This window comes from Oryctolagus cuniculus, chromosome 2, assembly GCF_964237555.1.
Source record: "Oryctolagus cuniculus chromosome 2, mOryCun1.1, whole genome shotgun sequence".
NCBI classification, from domain to species: domain Eukaryota; kingdom Metazoa; phylum Chordata; class Mammalia; order Lagomorpha; family Leporidae; genus Oryctolagus; species Oryctolagus cuniculus.
This window is the reverse complement of record NC_091433.1, coordinates 116448304-116476281: the sequence shown is the minus strand read 5'-3', so window position 1 is coordinate 116476281 and position 27978 is coordinate 116448304. Positions and strand designations below refer to the sequence as shown.

General features: G+C 51.4%; 1 protein-coding gene across 5 annotated transcripts in view; it reads right to left on the bottom strand.

Moving 5' to 3' along the window:
• Positions 1-27978, bottom strand: part of REEP1 (receptor accessory protein 1) — a 128889-nt gene that overhangs the window by 66285 nt on the left and 34626 nt on the right. For all 5 annotated transcript variants that reach the window (XM_008254156.4, XM_017340317.3, XM_070068838.1 and 2 more), the window contains exon 2: positions 3365-3437. In XM_008254156.4, the coding sequence (XP_008252378.1) occupies positions 3365-3437 (73 nt within the window). The remainder of the gene's footprint in view (positions 1-3364; positions 3438-27978) is intronic.

The following is a 27978-nucleotide window of genomic DNA, read 5'->3' as shown; positions in this document are numbered from 1 at the left end:
GCTAGACAAGTGCGTGAGCTCTACAGAATTCTTGTCGGGAGGCTGGCTGCAAGCCCAAAATACAGGTATAGGGACTGGGTGGATGCAGGTGTTGACCAGCCCAGAGGCACCTGTAATGGCTATTTTTGTCCCCTGATTACCCAGCTTCCAAAGCCCTGAAAGTTAGGGGAATCTCTCGACTTGAGCGTCTTTGAGGGAGACACGGCCTGCTCTCTAGGCTTGGAAAAATCCGATGTGCCCATGGAGGGCTTAGAATCTCCAGGGAGTATTCTAAAGGCGCAGGTAGCTGGCGGCCAGCGTCCACGATGGCGACACTGGCAGGAGCGTCCTAACGAGATCCTCCCTGCGGCGTGAGCTCGGCTCTTACCGCCACCACCTTCTCTGATCCTCCTGCGTTTCTGAGTATCCAGTGTTCCAGTTAAGTCTATGATCTCCTTTTAATTCCTTTCTATGTTTTCATCCAAAAACCTTGACTCGTGTAGTAAATTTGGAAAGACGCTAAGAAGCTTCGAACGGCACAAAGCGTGGCTCTTGCTAAACACACCAATTCTTATTTCCAGCAAGCTTCCAAGTGATGCTGGCCGTGCTGCACCCCAGGCCCAGCGTAGGTTCTGAGGCCTGCAGCCCTGGAAGCCTGCAGATAGGTGGCAGCATAGCAGGAAGGAGTGGGATCAAGAGGGAGTGAGACACTGTGGGAGGCGGTGAGCAGCAGGCACTGAGGGATCCAGGGGCAGGGCAATAAATGGTCCCATTTTTAAAGGCTCCTGGGTGTCATGTGTAGGACAGTGGGAAATGAGGGGCGGGAGTCGGTGGAACCCACTGGGAGGCGTCGTAAGCAAGATAACGGCTCCCCAGAGATGTCCACGTCCTAATCCCCATTTGGCAAATTGGACTTTACAGGGTCAATGGGGTTAAGGACCTTCCGATGTGGGGGATTCTCCTGGATTATCCAAGTGGCCCAGTGTAATCACACAAATCCTCCAAAGTGGAGAAACTTTCCCAGCTGTGCACGAACCACAGTCAGAGCTGTAAGGCTGCTGGCTCGGGAGGTGGAAGGGCTGCCTGCCAAGGACCTGGGGCAGCCTCCAGGAGCTGGAAGGGGCAAGGCCACGCTTTCCCCAGGGCCACCACGGGGAAAGCAGCCCAGCAGCACCTGCCAGACCTGTGACCTCCAGAAATAACTGCGTGTTGTTTCAAGCCACTGAGTTCATGGCAATCCGTGCAGCAATCAAATAACAAACACGGGGGGCTATTGCAACACGCCAGGGAAAATGATGAGAAGCCCGGTGAAGAGGGTACAACAGAGAAGCAGGAGGGATAGCTGGCTTGAAAGATTACACGGGGACTAATGGTGAAAGGACACAGCCAACAATCTGTGTGCGTGGAGCTGGGTGGGGAGGGAAGAGACTACAGTTCAGGCCTCTCTCTCGGGTAAATGGGTTTGTCAGCCAAAAAGAAACTTGAGTGTGTGCATGCATACTTGAGTGAGTCCTGGCATAAAGAAAGGCAGCAGCTCTCCCCCGATCCTACTCAGCTCCATTCTTCTGCTAGATTTTTTAGCCAGAACCTTCTATTCTTAACTCTCAAGCTCTCCCTCCCGGGAAAAGCATGTGCTCCCCAGCCAACACAGACAGCTGCTCCGCTGGTCCGTGAGAGTTTTCACTGCAAATTAATGAATTGCCATTGTACTCAGAAACCAGGCTCCTGTGAGTTTCATCACAGCAAAACCATTTCCCAGGGTTTGATCTCTCCCGGATGAGCCGGCAGAATTGAATTGCGGCCCTCGCAAATCAGAGGCTCAGACCTTGTACCGCGGTGACCCCAGGAAGGCCTCATTCCCTGGCACGGCTTCCAGTGCCTCAGGCAGGAAGGGGCCGGGAGCAGCAGCGCTGCGAGAGGCTACCAGATGCGTTACCCTGTGCCAAGGCATTTGAGAACCAGGAGGTTCTATGCTTGCAACCTAGCAGCTATTTATAACGCACACGCTGAGATTGCTTCTCACATGCCAGGACCTGGTCTCCAGAATGCCCCCCCCCCTCCCCGGCCCAGCCCCAGCCTAGGAGCAGCAATGCACAAGCCCAGGCAAGTGGTACTGGGAAAGCGGGGAGTGAATCCTGGCTGGAGCTGACCTGGAGGTTGCTGGCTTTATCACAGACACTTCCTGGGAAGTCCAAGAAAGGAAACAATGACTTTCCAAGCTCACTTTGAATTCCCCTTTACTGTGGCAAACTTGCCAAGTGACTCGTGGCTGGGGGTGGGGGGTGTGGCATTTGGCACAGAAGTTAAGACACCACTCGGGATTCCCATATCCCACATGAGAGTACTTGGGTTCAAGTCCCAGCTCTGCTTCCAATTCCAGGTTCCTGCTACTGCCGACCCAGGGAGGCAGCAGCGGATAGGGGACTCAGATTTAGTTCCAGGCTCGTGGCTTCAGTCTGGCCCAGGCCTGACCAGCAAATAGGAGATTTCTCTTCAAGTGTGTTTGTCTCTGTCTCTTTGTCTTTCAAACAAAAACTTTTTAAATGTTCAAAAGCAATTTTTTAAAAAATGAAAGAGGAAGAAGGATTGTGGTCACCCATCCATTGTCCAGCATTGCATCAATCAAATGGCATTGCCAAGATGGTCCATCTTAGTCTCTTGAGGCCAAAACCCACATCATTTGCACCTTGAGCTGGGTGTGTGTCCCACATGGGAAAGGATTCCCCTTCCCCCACCACCCACTCCAGGTCTTTGTCAATTGAGGGTGAATGCCAATGTGTCCAGGGCTGATACACCAATCATTCAACAGTAACTAACACAGTCCTTCAACCAGCAAGTGCTCTGGGTCCCCTTCTCGCACGCTCGGCCCTCAGCATAGTGTTACAGCAAGCAGGTACAGGATGATGACCGGCACTGCCCTCAGACAGCTTATGCGGCTTGAGTAATGGGTGCTGGATCCACAGACCCGGAATGGGGCCAGAGGTGCACAGCCAGGAGCTCGAGCCAGGTCTGCTGGGCTCTTGGACCTGTGCACTTGCCCTTGAGGCTGGGATGTACCCTCGTTCTGGTGCTTTATACGGTCTCCAGAGCATTTCTCAGTCAAGGAAACCAAGGCTGAGCCATGTCAAGTCACTCACAGCATGTAGTGGGAGCCAGGGTCTCTGACTCCAGGAGCTGTTTCCTCTCTCTCTCCTCACCTTGTCACTGGAGGTGGCGAGACGGGAGGGGCTACCGGGGAAGTCTCACGAGAAGACAGATGAGGGACCCTGCTGTCCGCTCCTGGTGTCCACAGCAAGGAGGGTGTCCCCTCCTCCCATTACTTTGTTCCCAGCCACCCCTCCCTCACCGCATCACCACCCCTGCCAAGATAAACAGTGCTACTTACATATTCTTTAATGTCCTTTGATTTCACAGCCTTGTAGGAATAATACGCAGGGTAAAGGGTGCCAAATATAAGCCTGGAGGAGAGAGAGAAACAGAGAAAGAGAGATGTGATGTGCATTCATCCTGTCTGAAGAAGATGCCCGTCTTCCATGCCAGGGGCACCCCTCCAAGCCACAGGAAATGCTGCAGCCGGGGAGACCCCAGCCACTTTCACGAACACCCTTAAGGTTCTCGGCTCACAGCCAGGGTGCCCTTGGGAACCTCCACCTCCGGCCACAGCCCACACTATCATCCTTCAGCCTGTGGTTTGGCAACCTGCCAGGGTGGCTCGGACTCATGGAAGCCAAAGTGTGGAGAGGGTCAGCCAAGCCGAGCAGCCAGGACACCCGAAACTAAGGCCACTCTCCTCTCCTGCTGCCAGTCTCTGTCTGAGTCTGCTCTTTTACACCAAAAACTTCTTCCCCAAAAGTTCGGTCAGGTGTGGTGTTTGGCTGTTAACAGCCGTTAAGATGCCACTCGGGCAGCCCGAGTGCCTTGGTCCACTTATGATTGCAGCTTCCTGCTAATGTGCACCCTAGGAGGCAGCAGACCCCAGTGCTTGGGTTCCTGCCATCCGTGTGGAAGACCTGAATGGAGTTCTGGGCTCCTGACTTTGGCCTGATCCAACTCCAGCTGTTGTGGGCATTTTGGGAAATAAACCAGTAGGTGGAAAATATTCACCTGTCTGTCTCTGTGTCTCTGCTTTTCAAATAATTTTCTTTTAAGTTCCTTCAAGGGGCCAGCACTGTGGCATAGTGGTAAAGCTGCTACCATGCCAGCATCCCATATGGGCACCAGTTCGAGTCCTGGCTGCTCTACTTCCAATCCAGCTCCCTGCTAATGTGCCTGGGAAGACCTTTCTCTCTGTGTCTCTCCCTCTCTCTGTCTATAACACTGCCTCTCAAATAAATAAAAAAACTTTAAAAAATTTATTTGAAAATCAGAGTTAGAGAGACAGAGAGAAATCTTCCATCTGCTATTTCACTCCCCGAATGGCTGCATTGACCAGGGCTGGGCCAGACTGAAGCCAGAAGTGTCTTCTGGGTCTCCCAGGTGGGTGCAGGGGCCCAAGCACTTGGGTCATCTCCCGCTGCTTTTTCTAGGTGCATCTGCAGGAAGCTAGATCAGAAGTGGAGCAGCCGGGACTGGAACCAGCACCGTTTGGGATGCCGGTGTTGCAGGCAGGCAGCAGGTTTACCCGCTACACCACAACACTGCCTCCCAGAACGAACTTCATGAACTGTAAATCCAATGGGCCCAACTCCTCCTTCGACCGACACACACCCTTGTGAACCCGCTGCTCATTCTCTTGTAGAGAAGAAAAACCACACATCCTCAGCTCTCACTGGGCCCATTAAACAACTTGACCCTCAGCCCCGCCTAAGAATCTGCATAGCTCTACCTGCCTTCTCACTCTCCACTTCACCTTTGCACATGCTGCTCTCTCCTTCTGGAATCTTCCCTTCCCTTCCATGGTTAATGTCTGTTCACCCCTCAGAGCCCAGCTCCAGCATGACTTCCTCCCAGAAGCCTTCTCTGAGCCCCCCGACCTAGATAAATCTCCCCCACCACACCTGTGCCATGGGATGCATGGATCAGGGCGTTGCCTGTGTGATGGTTTGGTGGCAGCCACCTCCCCAGTGGATTCTAAGTGCCTTGATGGCACTTTTGCTCCATGTGTGTCTCCAGCACCTTCTACCTAGCCAGTCCTTAACGGATAGTTTTAAATGAATGAATGGACAGCATGTCAGAGATGGAGAGGTTTAACCTATGAGGTCACCCCAGGTGCTGACTCCGGTGCAAGCTGCCAGGGACAGAGCACCCTTGGCCCAGTGGGCCCCATAGGAGCCAGCGTCTCGGGTGACACCCGCACAGAGCCTCCATGGTCCTGCCTGGTTACAAAAGACAGCACAAGTGCTGATGTAATTTTACCAAGCAGGGGTCAGCTTCCCCACAGGCGCTGGAGCTGGGCGACACTCGGGCATTTCCTTCCCATTCACCAGGTTTCCCTGGAAAACGAGAAGGAACTCAGGTTCTGACACTGCAGGGCAGAGCAGTGTGTACACTCCTGACTCATGCAGGCCCTGAACTAAGCATTTACAGACCCTAACCCCCGTGGGTCCAGGGACCCCTTTCACAGAGGGGACCCCAATGCACGAGGCAGTCAGCCACCTGCCTGTCCAAGGTCCCATGACCACCAAGGGGTAAGGCGGGGGCTAGAGCCAAACCAGCTCGGCCCCCTCTGCTGCCACTGTCCACCACCATGGAGGTCACAGTGACCTGGGTGAGTAGCAAGATAAGGCAGTACAGGTGACAAAAGAGCAGCCGGAAAGGAAGGGAATGAGATAGGGCAGGCGAAAGACTGTCCAAAGACAGCAGGCGAGGCTCCCTGGGTTTGGTCTCAGGCCACCTGGCTGAGGAAGGTCTCCCCAGAGTCCCTTGCCCACCCTGCTGCCTCGCCCCACCCCCGAGCATTCTTGCCTATCTGGGGAGATGCACTTCCGCTGGGAGGCCTCTCCTGACCGCGGCAGCCTCCTAACACGAGCTTCCTCTCTTTGGCCTACGTTGCCAAGCTCCCTGCAGTTTCTTAGCCCTTGTCCATCCCAGTTGGATGGGCTGCTCGGCATCTGTCACCCCCACAGCTCTGTCAGCGCCACAAAGCCGGGACTGGGCGTCGGCCCATTCATAACCGCAGGCCCTGTGCCCGGCACAGTAGGAAGTGATCAATAAGGATGTGTCCACTGCGTGATGCTTCAGAGAGGGGTGACGCCAGAGTCGGCACCATCAGGGAACTCTCGTGACCCTGGGGCTGAGGCCTGGGCGGCACCGCTGATTCAGCCACTGGCTCCGGGGAAAACATGCCACTCCTTGGACACAGATGCCCTGGCTCTCATGTCTGTCTGCCAGGATGGTTTCCAGCCCCTGCCCGGGGGCAGCGTGTGAGTGGCGGAAGACCGACCTCGCGGCCAAGCGACTCCTCTGAGCTCCAGTGAGCTGTGACGCTGAGTGGTCACAGAGCTGGCCTTGAAGGGCGCCCAGGCTGGGAGGCTCGGTCTACTGGACTCTCCTGACGTGAGATGGAGCCAGCGTCCCCATGCCTGGCCCAGGTTTAATCGCACAGGGACCCAGGCCAGGCAGATCTGAAAGTTTCACAGCACTTAGCATTACACTGCCTGGGGAAGGGATTTCAACAGCCAGTTCCTCTTAATCCGTTCAGGAGAAGAGAAATGACAAGTGAGGCGGCCCCCGGGCTCCGAGGGACCACGCCTCCCGGCAAGGCCTCCTCCACTGCCCCACCTGCTTCCTCCCCAGCCTCCAGCCTCCTAATCCCCCAGCCTTGCCATCAGAGCCAGCAGCTGGCCTCCAGAAACCCCGCTCCCTCACAATCTGTGACTCCGGCTGCTCTTTCCTCTGCCTGGATCTCAGCCTGATCGGCCCGAGAAGGTGCCTTTAGTCCTTTAAGACCCATCCCAAAAAGCCACTTCTGTGAAGTCTATGGTCACTCCTCCCTCAGAATCCTCTTCATCCTTCTAACGTCTGGGGCAGCCCTTAAGTACGAGTACTACAAATAAATTGAAAATAGCATCCCCGGGTGCTCACGCAGGCCTGGCACTGGTGCACCTGCTCTCCCGACGGGTCCTCCCACACCGCATGGCCTGAGAATTCTTACTCGCCCACTTTACAGACTGAGACACTGAGGCTTAGCAGCACCGCTCACTTGCTCAAGTAGCAGAGCTGGGATTGGACCCAGGAACCCTGATGACACAGCCTGCCTTCGCCACTGCCCCGTGGCTATCTGTGCTGTCGCCTCTGTCTAGGGAGCCCCACACTGTACCTAAGGCCTCCTACTCGGCACCCACCCTCCCTTCTCCCCACCCTCTCTGTCACCCTGACGCCCTCACTCCTGCTGGCCCAGCTCCACATGACCACCTGCTGCCTGTCTCCTGTCTTTGCCCTTCACTCCTCTGTCTTCCACTGCTTTCCCAGGCCATAAGCAGGGAGCTGGACTGGAAGCGGAGCAGCCAGGACTGAAAATGGTGCTTATACAGGATATGGGTACCTGCAGGAGGCAGCTTAACCTGCTACGCCATATTGCTGACCTCCTTTTTTTTTTTTTTTTTTTAAGATTATTTGAAAGAGTTACAGAAAGAGAGGCTACACACACACACACACACACACACACAGAGGGAGAGAGAGAGAGAACGAGCCATCTTCCATATGCTAGTTCACTCCCCAAATGGCCTCAACAACTGGGCTGGGCCAGGCTGAAGCCAGGAGCTTTGTCTGAGTCTCCCACCTGGGTGCAGGGGCCCGAGGACTTGAGCCATCTTCCGCTGGTTTCCTAGATGCATTAGCAGGGGGCTGGATAGGAAGTGGAGCAGCCAGGACTTGAACCAGAGCCCACACGGGATGCTGGCATCACAGGCGGTGGCTTTACTTCCATGCCACAGCACTGGTCCCCCTCTAAGCCATTTTTATCCAGTGTATAACATTTTACTACATGAATACTACACCAGGTATTTATCCATCCTGTTGATAATATTTTTCCCTGTTAGGAGCAGTGCTGTCTCCTTGGCACATGAGAACCTGCCTCTGGGGAACAGGTAGAACTTGAGACTGACAGGTCAAAGGGTTAGCACCCTCCGCCTGAATGCTGGTGCCAGTCAGTTTACACTCCTCCTGCAGCACAGACAAGCTCCGATGCACCCATTCTTGCCTCACTATATTGCCAGATTTTACAATTTTTCCCAGTCTGATGGGTGTGAAATGGTATCCTGTGTTTAATTTGTATTTCCCCAATTACAAGTGAAATCAAGCAACTTTCTATGCCTAATGGCCATGTAGGGGCTTCACTGGCCTCTAACACCCCTTCGCTGGTTCTCTCTTTCTGACTTTTAGGAATTCCGCATGAATTCCAGGTGTAAATCCTTTCCTGGACATATGCCCTGCAAGCATCTTTCCCAGATTAGCTGTTTTATATCTATTTGTGGTATCTCTCCTTGTACAGAAGTTTTAAATTTTACATGGACAGACATCAACCTTTTATAGCTTGGTTTTTATATCTTACTGAGGAAATCCTAGTCACATATTTTCTTATATAAGTTTCAAACTTTTGCTTTTTCACCCCTAGATTTTCATTCCTCTGGAATTTACCTTCACATATGGTGTGAGTTAGGATTTATTGTTACGCTTTTCTGTATGGGTCCCAACTGCCCCAGCAACACTTCCTGAATCCGTTTGCAGCGCTATGCCATCACATATAAAGTATTCTTTCAACCCCTCATTCTAGTCCACTGATACACTGTGCACCTATGCACCTATACCACAGTGTCTTAATAACAGCCATGATAGGAGCTGGCACTGTGGCACAGCGGGGTAAGCCACTGCCTGCAAGGCTGGCATCCCATACATGCACTAGTTCAAGTCCCAGATCCTCCACTTTCAAGTCAGTTCCTTACTAACCACCTGGGAAGGCAGCAGAGGATGGTCCAAGTCCTTGGGTCCCTGCCACCCACGTGGGAGTCCTGGATAGAGTTCTAGGATCCTGATTTTGGCCTAGTATAGCCTTGGCTGTTGCAGCCATTTGGGGAGTAAACCAGCAAGTGAAAGATCTCTCTCGGTGGCCGGCGCCGTGGCTCAATAGGCTAATCCTCCACCTTGCGGCGCCGGCACAGCGGGTTCTAGTCCCGGTCGGGGCGCCGGATTCTGTCCCGGTTGCCCCTCTTCCAGGCCAGCTCTCTGCTATGGCCAGGGAGTGCAGTGGAGGATGGCCCAGGTGCTTGGGCCCTGCACCCCATGGGAGACCAGGAAAAGCACCTGGATCCTGGCTCCTGCCATCGGATCAGCGCGGTGCGCTGGCTGCAGCGGCAGCCATTGGAGGGTGAACCAACGGCAAAGGAAGACCTTTCTCTCTCTGTCTCTCTCTCACTGTCCACTCTGCCTGTCAAAAAAAAAAAAAAAAAAAAAAAAAAAAACAAAACTCTCTCTGCAACTCCACCTTTCAATAAGTAAACAAATTAAAAAAAAAACAGTTATAATGTTAATAACCATAACTTTACAGTAACTCTTGATATTCTTCCAAATTGTCCTGGCTATTCTTGGACCTTTGTTTTTCTAGATGAAGTTCATGATGCCTGTTAAGTTCCATGAATTTGCTTAACATTGCACTGAATTTACAGAATTCACTTGGGAAGAATCACTATCTTTATGACATCAGATTTTCTCTTTATGAGCATGGTTTTTCCATTTCTTCATGTCTTCTTTACTATCTCTGCATGATATATTGTAAATTTCTCCACAAAGATCTTGTGCATATTTTGTCTTATTTATTCCTAGGCATGTCAGGATTTTTGGTGACAGTCATTTTTTTTTTTTTTTTTACGTTAGATTTTCTACTGGTTATTACTAGTAGTGGACAGGAGTGCTATTGCTTTTCTATTCTGGTCTCATAACCACTGGCTACAATCAAAAACATCTGGAGTCTCAAATGCATTACAGTAAGTGAGGGAAGCAAATGCAAAAAGCAGCCTGTGCTATGCTATTCTGGAAAGGAGAAACTTCTATGGACAAAAGCCAGATCTGTGGTGGTGGGCTAGGGCTGGCGAGAGAGGCTGACTACAGGGGAGTATGAAGAAGTTTGGGGGCTGGCACTGTGGTATAGGTTAAGCTTTTACCTGCGCATCCCACATGGGTGCCAATTCGTGTCCCGGCTGCTCCAATTCTCATCCAGCACCCTGCTGATAGCCTGGAAAAGCAGTGGAAAATGGCCCAAGTGCTTGGGGCCTTGTACTCACATGGGAGACCCCAAAGAAGCTCCTGGCTCCTGGCTTTGGATTGGCCCAGCTCTGGCCATTGCAGGCATCTGGGGAGTAAACCAGTGGATGAAGCCCTTTCTCTCTATCTCTCAGAAGTCTGTAACTCTCTCAAATAAATAAGTAAATCTTAATAATAATAATAAAAAGCTTCAATTGAAAAAAAAAAAGAAGTTTGGGGGAATGCTGGAGCTAACCCATACCTTTATGTCTGTCAAGACCTAGAATTCAAATCCTTACTTAATGTATACTAAGCTGATCTTCTGTATATTAAGATAATCGAAAATGAATCTTGACGTGAATGGAAGGGGAGAGGGAGTGGGAAAGGGGAGGGTTGTGGGTGGGAGGGACGGTATGTGGGGGAAGCCTTTGTGATCCATAAGTCGTACTTTGGAAATTTATATTCATTAAATAAAAGATAAAAAAAAAAGACCTAGAATTCAAACTCACATTCAAAAAACTCAAACTAATTTCACCTCAATAAAATTTACACTAAAAACACATTTGGAGGAATTAGCACTCCTGAGCTGTGTATGGTTATGTGTGTATCTCCAAAAGCGGAGAAGGCAGCCCTGGGCATCAGCCTTGCGCTCCGAGACAACCAGGACCTTCCTGAAGTCAGAGAGTCCACAGGAGACAAAACAAGGATTCACAGAACCACGAGGCAGCTCCAAGGCCCACAATCCTCTACCTGGAAGGATGGCTTCGCAGACGCTGTGGACCTGGTTCTAGAAGCCCTGAGAACTCCCAGTCACAGGGGCATCCTCACTCACGACTTCTGGGTATGCAGAAGCGTAGGCTGGGCAGAGTTGTGCACAGGCAGTGTGCACAGCTCCAGGTCCCACGGCACAGCAGGTCATCTGGGCTTTGGTTGCCACAGGCCCGGACCCTTGGGCCTATGCCTACACACCCCAAGTTTCCAATAGGCTTGAGGGAAAAGACAGGAAAACAGCTCCATTGCAACCCTATTATTACAATGTATAAGCTACTGTTTATTTACTGTAACTTATGCAAACCTCTCTACAAGGGTTATCACCGTGACTTCCATGCATCACTGCTTTCCTCCTAATACAGGCAAGGAAACTGAGTTTCACAATTAGGGGAAGAGGCCACACTTGAACCCAGGTCTGCCCGACCCTGGTGCCCAGCTGTGCAGTGCTGGTATACACTGCCCTCCTGAATCAGTGATCCGATTTCTGAATGAATGGATGGATGAGGACGAGGAAAGGGGCAGGGAGGCTGCTGCCTCCTTCCTTTAGAATTCCACCCTGGCCCCGCCTTACGCACTTCCTGATCCCAGGTGACAGGATAATTATGGGCTTCCAAGCACTTAAACTGTTCACTCCAGGGTCTCTCTCCTGCCGGCTGATCTGACCTCGGCAGAGCAGACAGGAGCCACATGGGTTCCTGCTGGCCTCTCTCTGGCTCCTCTTGGCAGACGTGGAACGACTCGCACACAGCCACTCCTCCCAGGGCAACCCCCTCACAGGCATCCCATCCACTTCTGGCTTATCTGGTTGGTGCCTCCCCCCCAAACGCCCCCCTCCCATGATGACAGGGGTAATTTTCCCTATCATCCAATGCCCTAGCCTCTCCAACCAGATTCAAACTCTGGCCTCCCGTCTCCAAGTCCATGAACATTCCCCAGCCCCCGCCCCCCCCCCCCCCCCCCGTGCCTCTCTGAGCACAGACAGCAGGATCTGTTGCTTATTCAGAGCCGTGTGTAAGGCGTGCTATCATAACGACGACTTCAATTGCATTACGGACACGTTCCCAAACCCAATTAGGAAAAACACAAAGCAGAAAGGCCTAATGCAGGCAGGAACACACGTTCTGCCAATTTCCAATTCAGTCTGCGAAGCTCCACAATCCAGCCCACTCAAGTTCTGCTCAAGTGTCGGTCGGCATCTTCTGATTGTGTCTTTATTAAGTCTAAATCGTAGAGACTTCTATTCTTAAGAAACACAGCTGTGGTGGGAGGAGGCCGGGCTGTGACGTCAGACCTGGCTGTGAAGCCAGCTCTGCCGGCGAGCGGGGGTTGGGGGACTGTAGCGTCTCCTGGCTTCTCTGAATTGGGGTGTTTTTCAGTGTCTTGACCAAAAACACCTACTGTCGACAGCCACTGGGCAGATGCAACAAGACTGGAGAAGACAGCATCCCAGACGTATCACAGACAAAAGACAAATACTACTCCCATTCCCTTCCAGAAACAGGGAGCTTCAGATGCCAGTTCTCTCCAGCACAGACCATTTTGTCACCCCAGCTTTAAGTCTTTGTTGAGCACCTACTGTATGCCCTGGGTTCCCCGGCAGGGAAGGCAGCCGCCAGTCAACAATCATTGTGGTCAGGACTGCTGAGTCCAGATAGCCCTGTGGCCCCCTGTCTTCCAGTCATGCCCCCTCCCTGGATCTGAGGCTGGAGACCGGACCCCCACTCAGAGGGTCCCATGCTACAGGGTCACGGTGGGCTTCCTCTACAGCCTCCCCTAAGGAGAGATGGGACTTCCTGTGTGCACTGTGCGAGGGGACAGAGGCGTGAGCTGGGCTTCCCAGGGTAGGTTAACAGTAACTGTGGGTTTTCTGGGGACCTTGCTCAGTCAATGCCCCATCGTGGCTCCCACACAGCAGTGCTGGGGTCACCCAGTGTCAGGGCCCAGCCCAGTTTGAGGTCTGCATGATGTACAGGTGGCTGTCTGGGGGAGGGAATCACAGAGCTCTTCGGGAGGCACTGGGAACAGGACAGGCCTTTCCTGATGCCCACTGGCCATGGTGCCAGGCATTGAGCCCCACTGCCATCAGGTAAAGTGGATACTGCTATCTCTTACACAAAAGGGACCCACAACGAAAGGCCGTTGAATTCATTCACGTGGGTCAAGTGTTGCGGCCCGGCAGATTAAGGCCCGACTCGTCACACGTGGGAGTACTGGTTCAAGTCCTGGTTCCTCTGCTTCTGATCCAGCTCCCTGCTAATGCGCTGGGAAGCAGCAAGCGATGGCTCCAAGGACTTGAGTTCCTGCCACCCGCATGGGAAACCCAGATGGAGCTCCTGGCTGCTGCTGGCTTCAGCCTGGCCCAGCCCCGGCTGTTGTGGTCATTTGGGGAATGAACTAGCGGATGGAAGATTCTTCTCTATCTCTGCCTTTCAAATAAATAAATCTTTTTAAAAATAAACTCATTCATTCATTCATCCGCCAGACTTCTACTCAGTCCCAATTCTGTGCTGGATTCTGAGGCCAACACAAGGCCACAGGGTTGCTAAGTGGGTAAGCAGAACCAAACAGCCAGACTACTTCTAACTCCTTGCTCTTCCCAATCCAACTTGATTCTTCAAGGAGGTCAGAGGTTTTATTTTTGGGGAAACCACAATGTGGCTCAGGGGCCTGGTTTATTGAAGCAAGATGTGTGGCCGGGCAAAGCTGTGTGTGCTCAGCGGGGAGGGAAAGGCATCTGGTGATGCCCCCGAGCACACGAGTTCTCTGAGGGCAGGAGCCGGCAGGCCCGCTCTCAGCATCTCCAGTGCTGGGCACAGAACCGGTGAGGCGTACAAGCACACAGATGAAACTCAAATGCATCAGGCCAAATGAAGACAGCTGGGCTCAAAAGGCTCCCTGGTCCACTGTCAGGACCTTGTGACAAGGGCAACAGTGCAGAGAGTAGTCAGAGGCTGGGTGGGAGGCGCGTGTGCACGGCAAGGGGCGTCGGGGGAGTTTTGGAGGAGACAAACCTGTTCTCTGTGCACACCTCACAGGATTACACAGTAAAAGGAATGAAGTTCAGTCTATGCAAATTACATCCTAAGTTTTAAAATGGGAGGAGTAGGGGGGAGAGCGGGAGGGAGGGAGAGGAGGTGGGGAAGAGAGAGAACACGAATAAGTAGATTGACAGTGAAAGCTAATAAGGGTTGCACTCCAGGGCTCCTCAATAGCATGGCCCCTGGAAGCCTTCCCAGCAACGCTTTTATCAAAATTATCAAGATGTTTTCTGAAAAAGCCTCTGCACCCCACCCCCAGCAGTTGTAGAGACTTCAGGCCCCAAGAAACTGGAACACGAGTACCAGAACGGATCAAGAAAGGAAGAAGGAGGCCCCAAGGACTCATGGGGGATCCCCGAGAAAGGCAGGAAAGCAGGGAAGAGCACCTGCAGGGGCGGCCTTGCAGGGTTTCCAAGGTTGCAGCGACCACACCAGGCGTTTGGCGGGCCTGACGACCCGTTCATCACCCCCAGCACACACGGCCACTTCACTGCACCAAGCTGTGACACGGTAGGATGTGACAATTCCTGATGCTGGTAACCCGGTGTGACAGACACCTGCCATTCTTCTGGCTCCCGGCGTGGCAATGACCTCCATCACCCCATGTAGGGAGGTTTTCACCCTATGGACCCTGAAGCGGACAACGGTGGAGGCTCACTTTGGTGGCCACCTTGGCAGCGGGGGTGTGGGCCTGCAGCTCAGCCTCCGTCAGTCAGACACAGCTGTGTAGAAATGAGTCCAGGGTCTCCGATCCCCTGGCCCATCTCCTGAGTCTACATCTGTGGTGCTCACAACCCTAGGACTCTCGGGCAATGGGTATAGCCGCCGCCTGTGACGCCAGCATCCATATGGGCACCGACTCCCTGTCCTGGCTGCTCCACTTCCGATCCAGCTCCTTGCTTGTGTGCTTGGGAAAGAGAGGATGGCCCGAGTGCATCCCATGTGACAGACCTAAGGAAGCTCCTAGCTTCCTCCTGGCCAGCTCCAGCCAGTGTGGCCATTTGGAGAGTGAAGGATTAGGAAGAAGATTTATCCCCCACCCCGCCCCCTTTCAATCTTCCCAGCCCCTGTAACTCTTTCAAATAAATTTTTTAAAATCTTAAAAAAAAAAATAGAAACAAAAAAATTCTATGATTCCATGTGAACAAACCCTGTCAAACTAGGCTGGCCTTTCCTCATCTGTTAAAATCAGCCAAGTCAGCAGAGCAGAGCTGAGCTTTAACCACGGCTCTGTCTCTAAGAGATACTGGCACTCCCATGTTCATAGCAGTGTTATTCTCAACAGCCAAGAGATGGGAGCACCCCAGGTGTTCAATGACAGATGAACGGCAAAACAACACGTGATTAAGATATTTATGGGGGCCGGCACTATGGTGTACCAGGTAAAGCTGCTGCCTGCAGTGCCGGCGTCCCATATGGGTGCTGGTTCGAGTCCCGGCTGCTCCACTTCTGATCCAGCTCTATGCTATGGTGGGGGAAAGCAGTAGAAGATGGCCCAAGTCCTTGGGCCCCTGCACCCACGTGGGAGACCCGGAAGAAGCTCCTGGCTCCTGGCTTTGGATCGACGCATCTCCAGCCATTGCGGCCAGTTGGAGAGTGAACCAGTGGATGGAAGACCTCTCTCTCTCTCTGCCTCTTCTTCTCTTTCTGTAACTCTTTCAAATAAAATAAATAAATCTTTAAAAAAAGATATTTATGTATATGGGTATACAAAGGTCTTTCAGAAAGTACATGGAAAATGAAATTTAAAAAGACTTATTTTGGAGCACCAATTTGGAAATGCATGCATATCAAGGATCTTCAAAAAGTTTCTAGAAAATCTGTATTATGAAAAAAATTGCACAGATTTCAAAGTTTTGCACCAAAATTATCTTATCTTTAAATTCCATTTTTCCAGGGCTGGCGCTGTGGTGTAGTGGATAAAAGCCACCACCTTTGGTGCTAGAAACCCATATGGGTGCTGGTTTGAGTACCGATTGCTCCACTTGTGATCTGGCTCTCTGCTATGGCCTGGAAAGCAACAGAAGATGGTGCAAGTCCTTGGGCCCCTGCACCCATGTGGGAGACCTGGAAGAAGCTCCTGGCTTTGGATTGGCCAAGCCCTGACCGTGTGGCCAGTTAGGGAGTGAACCAGTGGATGGAAGACCTCTTTCTCTGTTTCTCCCTCCTTCTGTCTCTAATTCTACCTCTCAAATATTTTTTTAAAAGTTGATTTAAAAAATAAATAAATTCCATTTTTCCCACAGACTCCCAAAGCTACCATTGTGTGTGTGTGTGTGTGTGTGTATTAATGTGCATCTTAACTATGTGGCCTTAGAAAGGAATGAAATTCTGACACATGGTGCAGCATGCAGGCACTTGGAGGGCAGGGTGCTAAGTGAAATCAGCCGGGCACAGAAAGACAAACACTGTGTGCTTTCATTTCATACATCTATTACTTAGCAGAAACAGGCAGCAGAATGGCAGCTGCCAGGGGCTGGTGGCAAGGAGAGCTAAGGCATTGTTTAATCGGTACAGAATTTGAATTGTTGTTTAAGATTACTTACTTTTGTACTTATTTGAAAGGCAGAGTTGAGAGAGAGAGAGAGAGAGAGAGAGAGAGAGAGAGATCAATCTTCTATCTGCTGGTTCATTCCCCAGATGGCTGCAATGGCCAGAGCTGAGCCAGGCTAAAGCCAGGAGCTTTTTCTGGGCCTCCATGTGGGTGCAGGGGCCCAATCACTTGGGCCGTCGTCCACTGCTTTCCCAGGCACATTAGCACAGAGCTGGGTGGGAAGTAGAGCACCTGGGACTCGAATTGGCACCCACGTGGGATAGCTGCATCGCAGGCTGAAGCTGTACCTGCTACGTCCCAACAATGGCCCCAGCATTTCAATTTTCAATTACACAACATGAAGAAAGTCCTGGAGACTGGCTGCCCCCAAGTTTGAATATACACTATTGAACAGTACACTTCATAGTAAAGATGGTAAATTTATATAGTGTTTTTATCATAATTAAATTGAAACAAAATGAATTCATGACAGTTACAAATCAAAAAAACTTTAGGTAAACATTCATTCAAAATTCTCCATACTTGAACATTTTATAAGCACAGCATTTAACTTAGTATCAGCCACTAGCTCATTCCATTCATAAAAGATTCATTCTAACAGATTTGAAAGAAAATAGAATATTCAGGGGCTGGTATTATGGCCCAGCAGGTGAATTCCTGCTTGTGGTGCCTGCATCCCGTATCAGAATCCTGGCTGCTATGCTTCTGAATCAGCTCCCTGCTAGGTGCCTGGGAAAGCAGCAAAGATGACCCAGGTACTTAGACCCCTGCCACACACGTGGATGAAGCTCTTAGCTTCAGCCTGGCCGAGTCCTGGTCATTGTCACCATCCAGGGAGCAAATGAGAAGATGGAAGATCTCCCTCTGTCTCTCCCTCTCTCTCTGTCACTCTGCCTTTCAAATAAATAAACACATCTTTTTAAAAATTTGTTTAAAACATAAAGTCTTTTTAAAAACTAGACTACTGGGGCCGGTGCTGTAGTGTAGTGGGTTAAGCCCTGGCCTGCGGTGCTGGCATCCTATATGGACACTGGTTCAAGTCCTAGCTGCTCTGCTTCCAATCCAGTTCCTTGTTAATGCACCTGGGAAAGCAGCGGAAGATGGCCCAAGTGGTTGGGTCCCTGCACTTACGTGGGAGACCCTGAAGAAGCTCCTGGCTCTTGGCTTCGGATCAGCCCAGCTCTGGCTGTTGCAGCCATTTGCAGAGTGAACCAGGAGATGGAAGACCTCTGGTTCTCTCTGTAACTCTGCCTTTCAAATAAATAAAAAAAAAACCTAGAATATATAATTTTTCAAATTACATCTGTTCTGTTTCATAGTACAACACTATTTATTCACTTAAATTTTCCAACAAAATTAAATTTGCCAATTTTAGACCCATCTCAATTTGCCCAACTCACTGTAAATAGATATGAGTACAGATTAACAAGCAACACAAACATATTTTTAAACAGCTCTGCTCGAAAGGGAAAGTCTGCTGGGTGTGAGGTTCTATTCAGAAGCTACGGGGCCGGTGTTGCGTAGCGGGTCAAGACTCCTGTGGCACCGTCATCCCACATCAGCACCAGTGCTCCGCTTCTGATCCAGATCCTGCTAATGGCCTGAGAAAAGCAGAAGATGATCCAAGTCCTTGGGCCCCTGCACCCACATGGGAGACCTGGATGAAGCTCCTGGCTCCTGGCATCAGCCTGGTCCAGCCCTGGCAGTTGCAGTTACCTAGGGAGTGAACTAGTAGGTAGAAGATTCTCTCTCTCTCTCTCCCTGTCTCTCCTTCTCTTTCTGCATGACCTTGAAAATAAATAACTAAATCTTTAAAAAGTTACAGTATTAGACATATTCCTGATATCGATATTCTATATACTATATGATTTTATACCCAGATTCGTTTCAGCAGGGATCAGAGGTGGCTTCCTTAGGAATAATTGTGTGGCTCATAAGAAATCCGCACAATTCCAGGCAGGCTTGCCAGCAGAAGGCTCAGGCCAGCTCAGGAAAGCCCTGTTGCCACCTAACCTGCAGGGAAGCGAGCAGTCATGGGAAAGCCAAGTGCACCCGGACCTGAGAGTGTCTCTCCTGCTCATGGAAGAACAGTCTGTCTGAAGCAGTGGATGTTTGCCTCAGTCCCACATGCCGCCTGGATCAGGCATCATAAAACCCCCCAAAAAACAAAGCAAGCTGGGAAACAGCCAGTTTTCCTCCAGTAAGCAAAATTTAAGTCTTGAGAGAATTTTCAGCACACATTTTTTTTTAATTATTATTATTTGAAGATTAATTTATTTACTTGAAAAGCAGAGAGAAAGAGAGATATCGGCCGGCGCTGCGGCTCACTAGGCTAATCCTCCTCCTTGTGGCGCCGGCACACCAGGTTCTAGTCCCGGTCGGGGTGTCGGATTCTGTCCCGGTTGCCCCTCTTCCAGGCCAACTCTCTGCTCTGGCCCGGGAGTGCAGTGGAGGATGGCCCAAGTCCTTGGGCCCTGCACCCCATGGGAGACCAGGATAAGTACCTGGCTCCTGCCTCGGATCAGCGCAGTGCACCGGCCACAGCGCACCGGCCACGGCGGCCATTGGAGGGTGAGCCAACAGCAAAGGAAGACCTTTCTCTCTGTCTCTCTCTCTCTCTCACTGTCCACTCTGCCTGTCAAAAAAAAAAAAAAAAAAAAAAAGAGAGAGAGAGAGATATCGTCCATCTGTTAGCTCACTCCCCAAATGGCTGCAGTGACCAGGGCTGGGCCAGGCCAAAGCAGAAGCCAGGAGCTCCATTCAGGACTCCTGTTGTGGGGTGCAGGGGCCCAAGCACTTGGGCCGTCCGTCCTCCGCTGCTTTCCCAGATGCACTAGCAGGGAGTTGAGTTGGAAGTGGAGCATCCAGGACTCAAACCAGTGCTCACACAGATGCCATGTCACGGGAGGTGGCTTAATTCGCTACACACCAGCATCAACCCCCCATTGCATGCCTTAATCACGGGCAAGTGTAGGACAGTCAGGGACCGACAGCTACAGAACACTGGTTCTGGCTGCAAGTTGTCTTGAACCTTGCGTCCGAGCTGGCCAGACCAGGGAAGCATGAACAGGGGGCAAGGAGCCACCCAGCAGGAGAAAAGCCTGCAGCCAGACTCCCACTCTGCCGGCTGCTCAACTCCAAGGGCTGCAGGCACCGTGTGCAACAGGAGCTCTGTAGGGCTGCGGGTGTGGCAGGGGCCCTGGTCTGAACGCTAATTTTCCATTTTCAATGCTCTGGGGGACAGTCCTTGCTGTAAAATGCATGGTGGAATACTACGTAATAGTTCAAATGTGAAACTTTAGCCGGCAGCTTGCTCTGTTAGGAAAATAAGGATATGCCTCTCACCACCTACAGAATGAGAACTACCCTGTAACAACTGTGCCCTTGGCTCCTGCAGACCTGATGAGAGTAGATGAAACTGGGTCATTAAGGAGCAAAAAAAAAAAAAAAAATCCCAGGACGGTAACAGAAAGAGTTGGCTTTGAGGATGGGGCTCGAGTTACCTGTTTCAGAATGAAAACAATATGCACTGGAGCTGGTGTTGTGGTGCTGCGGGGTAAGCCGGCAGCAGGCATCTCACAAGGGTGACAGTTCAAGTCCCGGGTGTTCCACCTCTGATCCAGCTCCCCGCTACTGGGCCAGGGAAAGCAGCAGCAGAAGGCCCACGTGCTTGGACCCCTGCCACTGGGATGGAGAAATATCCTAGAATCCAACGAACCAGCACCAAGCAGGCAAGCTTCCCATTTAGGAGCTGGATGTAGATAACACAGAGTAACTCCGGTTAGCTGTGTGCTAGGCATGGCTTGAAGCCATTTACAGGCATTTGCATGTACACAGGATCTTAATCTCCTCTTCCTGGACCACAGAAACGAGGACCAGAGCAGTTCATTATTGTGCTAAGATCACACAGCAAGGCTGTGGCAGGGCTGAGAAGGTGAGACTTCAAAGCTTGGGTACTAAACCACAAAGTCTCAACTCTTTAGATTAATCAGGAGAGTATTTTGGTCCATGTGATTTGTACTGCCAACGCCAAATCCTCAGCTTTGCAGAGGAAATCTTTTTAAGTCACCATGAGTATTGGTTTATTTAAAATAAGACTCTAATACATAAGCTCACTTAGCAAGGCTCAGGCCAACTACAACACGACTCGGGTTCTGCCAATGACTTGGGACAGCAAACGGCAGAGTGAGGAAACACAACCACCTGCTGTGTTGTGGACCTACCCCACTTGTTCAGCACCTCCCATGGCATGTGTGCTACACATGTACGCATGACCCGGTGCCCTTTGCTGATGGCCCATTGTGTGTGGCGTCTCCTGACAGGCACACAACAGTCTGAGGCTTTTTCTGCCTGAAGGAGGCATGGCCTCAGAAACCTTGGAACTTGGAAGCCTGATGCTTTCCTGTGCTGCGCTGCTCACCACATGTGGGTCCTTGGGCAAGTACCCAGGAGACCCACTTATTTTATTTCTCCTGCAAAATGGGGTGTACCCTATAGGTGCTGGAGGGAGGGACAAATGGGAGAGTACACCAGGAAACAATTTGAAAATGCAAATGTTGCAGAGATCTGAGAAGTGGTTTTTCCAGGGGTTGACGAGAGGCTCTGGGGAAAGGAACGTGGACAATGGTGTCCTACCTTACCACCGGGAGGGCTGACACAGGAGCCACTGGGGAGTCACCTGACCAGCCCCAGGCTGGGGCTGGGGCAAGCCCGTGTGTGTGTGTGTGTGTGTGTGTGTGTGTGTGTAAGACCCAGAAATGTCCTTGAGCTGGCCGAGTAAGGACAGCCACTGCCTGCAGGACAGACTCTCCCCCAGAGGTCAAGGCGGGGGAAGAGACAGCATCTCCCATGAGGGTTTTTTTTTTGCGGGCACGGGCAGGGGCATCACTGCCTCGGTGGAATCATAAAAGCACCCCAGCCCTGATTCGCTGGTCCCAGAGAAATGGCTCGTCCCTGGCAGAGGCTTTAGGGGACACCTGAAGTCCAGCCTGGGTCCCTCCCAAAACAGAGAAACAACCAACAAGCTGTTTCCCTTTCCTTAACAGCATTTGGGCCAAGGAGGCCTTGCTGTATCAGGGGTTTGGGATCCTTCTTTTGGCATGGGCCATTTGGATATTTATAATGTCATTCATGGGCCATACAAAATTATTAAGTTAAAAATTAGCTTGCCAAGTCTAGCCCTGCGGTGGAGTGGGTTAAGCCTCCACCTGCAATGCTGGCATCCCATAAGGGCATGGGTTCAGGTCCAGGCTGTTCCACTTCAGATGAGCGTGCAACTGGGAAAGCAGCAGAGGATGGCTCATGTGTTTGGGCCCATGCACCCATGCAGGGAACCTGGAAGAAGCTCCTGGCTCCTGGCTTTGGCTTGTCCTGGCCCTGGCTGTTGTGGCCATTTGGAGAGTGAACCAGCAGATGAATGATCTCCATCTCTCCCTCTCTCTCTAGGTAACTCTTTCAAATAAATAAATAAACTTTGCAAAGAAATAAAGAGGAGCCAGCACTGTGGCACAGCAGGTAAAGCAGCAGCCTGCAGTGCCAGCATCCAATACAGGTGCCAGTTCGAGACCCTGCTGCTTCTTTTCCTATCCAGCTGTCTGTATGACCTGGGAAAGCAGTAGAAGATGGCCCAAGTCCTTGGGTCCCTGCACCTGCATGGGAGACCCGGAAGAAGCTCCTGGCTCCAGAATGGCCCAGCACCGGCCGTTGCAACCATTTGGGGAATGAACTAGCAGATGGAAGACCTCTCTCTCTCTCTCTCTGTAACTCTGCCTTTCAAATACATAAATAAATAAATATTTTAAGAAAGAAAGAAAGAAGGAAGGAAGGAAGGAAGGGAGGGAGGGAGGGAGGGAGGAAGGGGAGATGTGGCTCAAGGAAGAGTCCCCAACCCTGATCCTAGCTGGGCTGGTGATCTTGGGTCACCACCCTCCCTGCTGGGCCTCAGTGTCCTTCTCTCATTCAGGAAACAGTCACCCTGCGCCTACCACAGGCTGAACATCCCTAATCCAAATTACAAACCGCATGAGTACAGGCATGTCACCACAAGTGGAAAATTTTACAGCCAACTTCCTGTGATGGGTTGCAGTCAAAGCACAGATACACTAAAAATACTGTATAAAGTCACTCTAGGCTATGTGTTTAAGATGTAAATGAGGGCCGGCGCCGCGGCTCACTAGGCTAATCCTCCGCCTAGCGGCGCCGGCACACCGGGTTCTAGTCCCGGTCGGGGCGCCGGATTCTGTCCCGGTTGCCCCTCTTCCAGGCCAGCCCTCTGCTGTGGCCAGGGAGTGCAGTGGAGGATGGCCCAGGTGCTTGGGCCCTGCACCCCATGGGAGACCAGGAAAAGCACCTGGCTCCTGGCTCCTGCCATCGGATCAGCGCGGTGCGCCGGCCGCAGCGCGCCGGCCGCGGCGGCCATTGGAGGGTGAACCAACGGCAAAGGAAGACCTTTCTCTCTGTCTCTCTCTCTCACTGTCCACTCTGCCTGTCAAAAAAAAAAAAAAAAAAAAAAAAAAAAAAGATGTAAATGAAGCATAAATGAATTCTGTGTTTAGACTTGGATCCCATCCCCAAGACAGCTCATTATATATATATATATATTTAAATAAATAAAAAAAAAGATTTCTGACCCAAGCATTTTGAATAAGGGATTCTTAGCCTGCAGTCCAGTGAGTTTCCAGCACTTTCCACCGCTGGTGAGCCTGCAGTGAACAACCGAGAAAAGCACCGTGTTGAATTCTGGGACACCCTCCCACCCAGCCCAGGTCCCGTGACCACAGCCTGACCCAGGGCCAGCCCTGACCTCAGCTTGGCGGCTCCCACTGCGTGGATGCGGCTGAGCACACACTGGCCCCTGGACCCCCCACCCTGCATCCTGAGATAGTGTGAGGGTGCTGGCAGACGCCACACACTGCTGAGGCAAAGGAAAGCTGCTGCAAGGCCATGAGAACCGTGACGGTCACCACCCTGCGCCGAGGCACATTCCTGGAAATTGCAGCAGGGAACAGACAGAATGGTCAAAGGGGATTTTTTTTTTTTTTTTTTTTTTTTTTTTTTTTGCTATATCCCTTTGTCACCAGCAGATGGGAATCCTGGGTCAGCAAGGCCGGGTGCTGACAGAGCTTTCCTGGTGGAACAAAGGGTGGATCGATGGAGAGGAAAACAGGAAAGTGCACTCGTGTTTAATCCCTGTGGCTGCACGCACCAGCAAGCAACGAGGCAACCCTGGGGTGATCAGAGCCCACACTGCTCTCAGTGGAGCAATTCCACTGCTCAGAAAACTTCCACGGCTCCTTTCTGCCCACAGGAAAATGTCTCAACCGCTTACCTTGGCACTGAAGACCTCTGCCGCGAGGCAGCGGCCACCCACCAGCCCCACGTGCCTTTCACTTCCTGCTCTGTCCACCCGTGTTCCTGCCTCCGTGCTGGCTGCCGCTATTCCTCGGCCCACAGTGCTCTGCCCCCACCCTCTGCCTACGCGTGCTAACACACTGGCACCACTGGCAGGTGGGGCCAGATGATTCTTCCTTGTGAGCGTTGCAGGATTTCCGGTAGCATTCCTGGGCTCGGCTCACTAGATGCCACTAGCATTTCCTCCACCCCAGATACGACAACCAAAAAACATCTCTAGATGTTGCCAAGTGTCCCCTGGCAGCAAACAGCCCCTGCGTGAGAACCACTGTTCCACGCATAGGCAGGTCCAGGGTCACTCTTCTTGTGAAACCCTTCTCTGAGTCCTTGGAAGGAGGGCCCTGTCACAGGCGGGAGCTTTTACACACGGTGCAGTGTTCTGTTGGCACTTCCCACGGCTTCTTTCCAGCTTGCTCTCCGTGTGCTTTGTCAGCCCCTCCTCTTTAGGCTACAGGCTTCTTACAAGGAAAGACCACGTTAAACAAGCCGCAGTACCATCCAGAGTGGCCTCTCAACAAACACTGGTAGTTAAACTTAAACCGCTGGGTCTGATCTGCTTACTGTTAACGTAAACTGCTTATGCTTATAGAAAAAAAGTTTATATACAGAAAAACATATAGCAAAAATCAAAACATTCACCAATTTACTACTTAGCAATAACTGTAGTTAAAATACTAGTGTACTGGATATACCTCTCCCATACAAGAATACCAGTAAAGGACTTCCTTACATGCCTCCAATCTTCCTTCTAGGCGTGGAGAATTTGCATGAAGACAGACTGACATGGGTACAGGGACCTTGAAGGCCATCTGGTCTACCCCAGCAGGTGCCTGGAACCCATGTAGGATGCTGTTTCTGACTCTGCCCACATGGGAACTCACTAGCACCCAAGGCGGTCTGGTCTACTGTGGACCACTCTAAGAAGCTCTCTTTATTCTACTGACCTGAGAGCTGTCCCTCCTTGGTCCAATAGAAGTTCTACCTCCTCATCCCAAGCTGCTCTACTTTCTGTTCCCCACTGACAGGGTGTCGGTTCTCATTCCTCCCCTCAGAACTGGGATGGGCCGCAGCAGCCAGGCTCCTGCTACACGACCTGTCCCTGGCCTCGGACAGTCAGGTCTGCCTCCCGGGAACTGGCATTGGAACTGAGAGCCTTGAGTAAGCTGTAAAGGATGCAAGCCCAGGCATAGGGACTGCCGCTGTGGACAGCTCGATGTGGCCCTACACACGTGACAAGTAGGAGCCAGAGATAACAACAGCCTCACACGCACCACAGGAAATGAAGCAGATGGCTGGAGACGCACAGAAGTGAGGCCGGACACTGGGGCAGGGGGAGGACTGAGAACAGTGGGCTTCCCAACAGCTTCTAGCCGGTCCTGGTACTGCATACAGTCCAGCTGCAAGCCCCCCCTCTCTGCAATGAAGGAGTCCCCTCTCGGCTTGGGCTAAGTCCAGTTGGTTTTACCTATCTCAGGTCATGCAAACAAAAGCAAAAAAAAAAAAAGGAAGAGATCCAAACACAATCCTGCCCCTGACAGTGATGCCTAAAACCTCAAGCCTTCTTAATTTTCTCCTCTCCAACCCAAGCTCATGTCCGCTGGGGCTGACCATGTCCCCTCTAGTGGCAGACCATGCATGGTGCACACGCCCAAATTACGAGGGCACCCTGGGTGAGGGCCCAAGTCCTGAGCTGCGACAGAAGCAGGAATCGAATGGTGCGGTAGGCAGCTGTGAGTCAAGCAAACGAGCACCCAAGTTGTCTGTCTGTGGAAGGAGTCCCATCCCCCCGCCCCCCGAGCTCACACAGCACCCACAGGGAAGAGCTGGGGCCAGAGAAGGTGGGAGCTGTCCAGCCTCCCAGCCCCACGCTCTCGGAAGCGCCTCCTTGGAGCCGGCTCTCAGCGTTTCTCAGAGCAGAAACCACAAGAGGCTGCCGGAGGGCACATGGCCGTCCCTTCCCTAGGAGCACACATGGCAGCCTTCTTGCAGGGCCTTCCTCCCAGGTGCTGCCACACCAGGGGTCAACCACCCCCCTGAACACTGTGCACAGCCTGAGGGTCAGAGCCACACAGATACAGATTCTCACCACATCCCTACTACCGACCAGCTTCGTGGCTTTGATAAAAATATTGACCTGCCCTAAATTCCCCATACAAAAACAAAATAATGGGAAGAAATATCAACTCTCATCTTAAGGATTAAATAAAGCAAGAGAGTTTTAAAGGGACCAGCATGGAGTTGGTGCTGTGGCATAGCGGGTAAAGCTGCCGCCTGCAGTGCTGGTATCCCATATGGGCACTGGTTCAAGTCCCAGCTGCTCCATTCCAATCCAGCTTTCTGCTATGGCCTGGGAAAGCAGTAGAAGATGGCCCAAGTGTTTAGGCCCCTGCACCCATATGGGAGACCTGGAAGAGGCTCCTGGCTCCTGGCTTCGGATCAGCACAGCTCTGGCCATTACGGCCAACTGGGGAGTGAACCAGCAGATGGAAGACCTCTCTCTCTCTCTCTGCCTCTCTTTCTCCCTCTGTGTAACTCTGACTTTCAAATAAATAAATAAATCTTAAAAAAATAAAAGGGACCAGCATAATGATACTCATCAGCTGGTGGTTTCCCACCTCACATCCTGTGTGTATTAAACTCCTTAATTCATTTTGAGATGTACTAAACGCTGTGTGATGTCAATTTTGAAACATAATTTATAAGAGATCATCTGTACCGTGTAATCAGTTGGAAAATAAACACTTGATTAGGACTTGTTTTTCTTTTTTCAAGTAGCCTCTAAACAGCATCAATTCCATAGATCTCAGTGTCAGCCCAAATAAGCAACAGTATACCCGACACCGCAACAGATCTGCACATCCAACAGGCTGCAAGTCCTCCCCCCCACCGTCAGGCAAGTGCCTAAACCTGCAGAAGCCACACTGGCTCTGGGTTAAGTGGCCAGCAGCCCCGTGCAGATGGTGACAGCGATGAGTGCTCCGTGCTCCGGCCACCCTCCCTTTCTCTTTCATTCCCTGCAGGCTCTATAAAGCCAGCCCAGCTTCCTGAAGCTTGAGCTCCTCATTAATGGACATTGAGTTCCTCATTAATGGATGCAGAGCTTCCCTGCTAATGGCCGGGTGATTGACAGGTTGCTGCCCGGAGCTCTGTGCCTGAGAGCCATCAGCATGCGGCTGGTCCCCTCCCTGCTCCTTGGGTGGCTCCTGACTCCCAAAGTCCTGCCTGGAAAAGGGCAGCTGGGCTGATAACGCCGGCCTTTGTCACTGAAGGCCAGCTCTGCAGTGTGACAGGTCCCTCTCCACACTCCTATCGCAAGAAAAGCTGCCATTTCCTCCATGTTGAAACGACACTCAGTTAGGAGGCCTTTGGTGCTTGGAGTTGTTGCCTACATTTTTTTTTAAAGAATGCACACACCCAATCATCAAAAACTGCAGATGGGAGCAGAGGCTGGCACAATCTCCCCGGGAGGCAGGTCCCCAGTACTTCTGAAAGCTTAACAGTGTTGCTATCTTCTGACCCAGTAACTGTATTCCTGGGACTCCATCCAAAAGAAACTATCAGAGGCAAACAGAGATTAAGGTATAAATATGTTCCAAGGCATCCTTGTGCCAAAAACTGAATATAAGTGTCTAACAATAAAGGGGAACTGGAAATACCACATGAAAAAGTCTTTAACGTCTTATCTTAGAACTTTGCAGGCAACAGGAGAAAGTTAATATATTACTGTTAAGTGGAAAAGCAAGATACACATTAACTTCAGCCACACAAACATTCTGCACTGAGTAAGTCTTAAGGGCACCTCCAAAATAAACCTCTGGGGAACAGAATCACGAGTGATTTTTATTTTCTTCCTTATCCTTTCCTTTTCTTCTTCAGCCTGCAGACCACAGAAGCCCTCACTCCTCCACCTACCCTGTCTTGGTACCACAGAGAACACACCACACCACACACGGTGAACACTCTAGGGCCAAGCCTGAGCTTATAAACCACAGCTTCTGCATGCGAGAGCTGTTCCAGCATATCTTGAAAGATGGACCGGGAAGGGAGGCG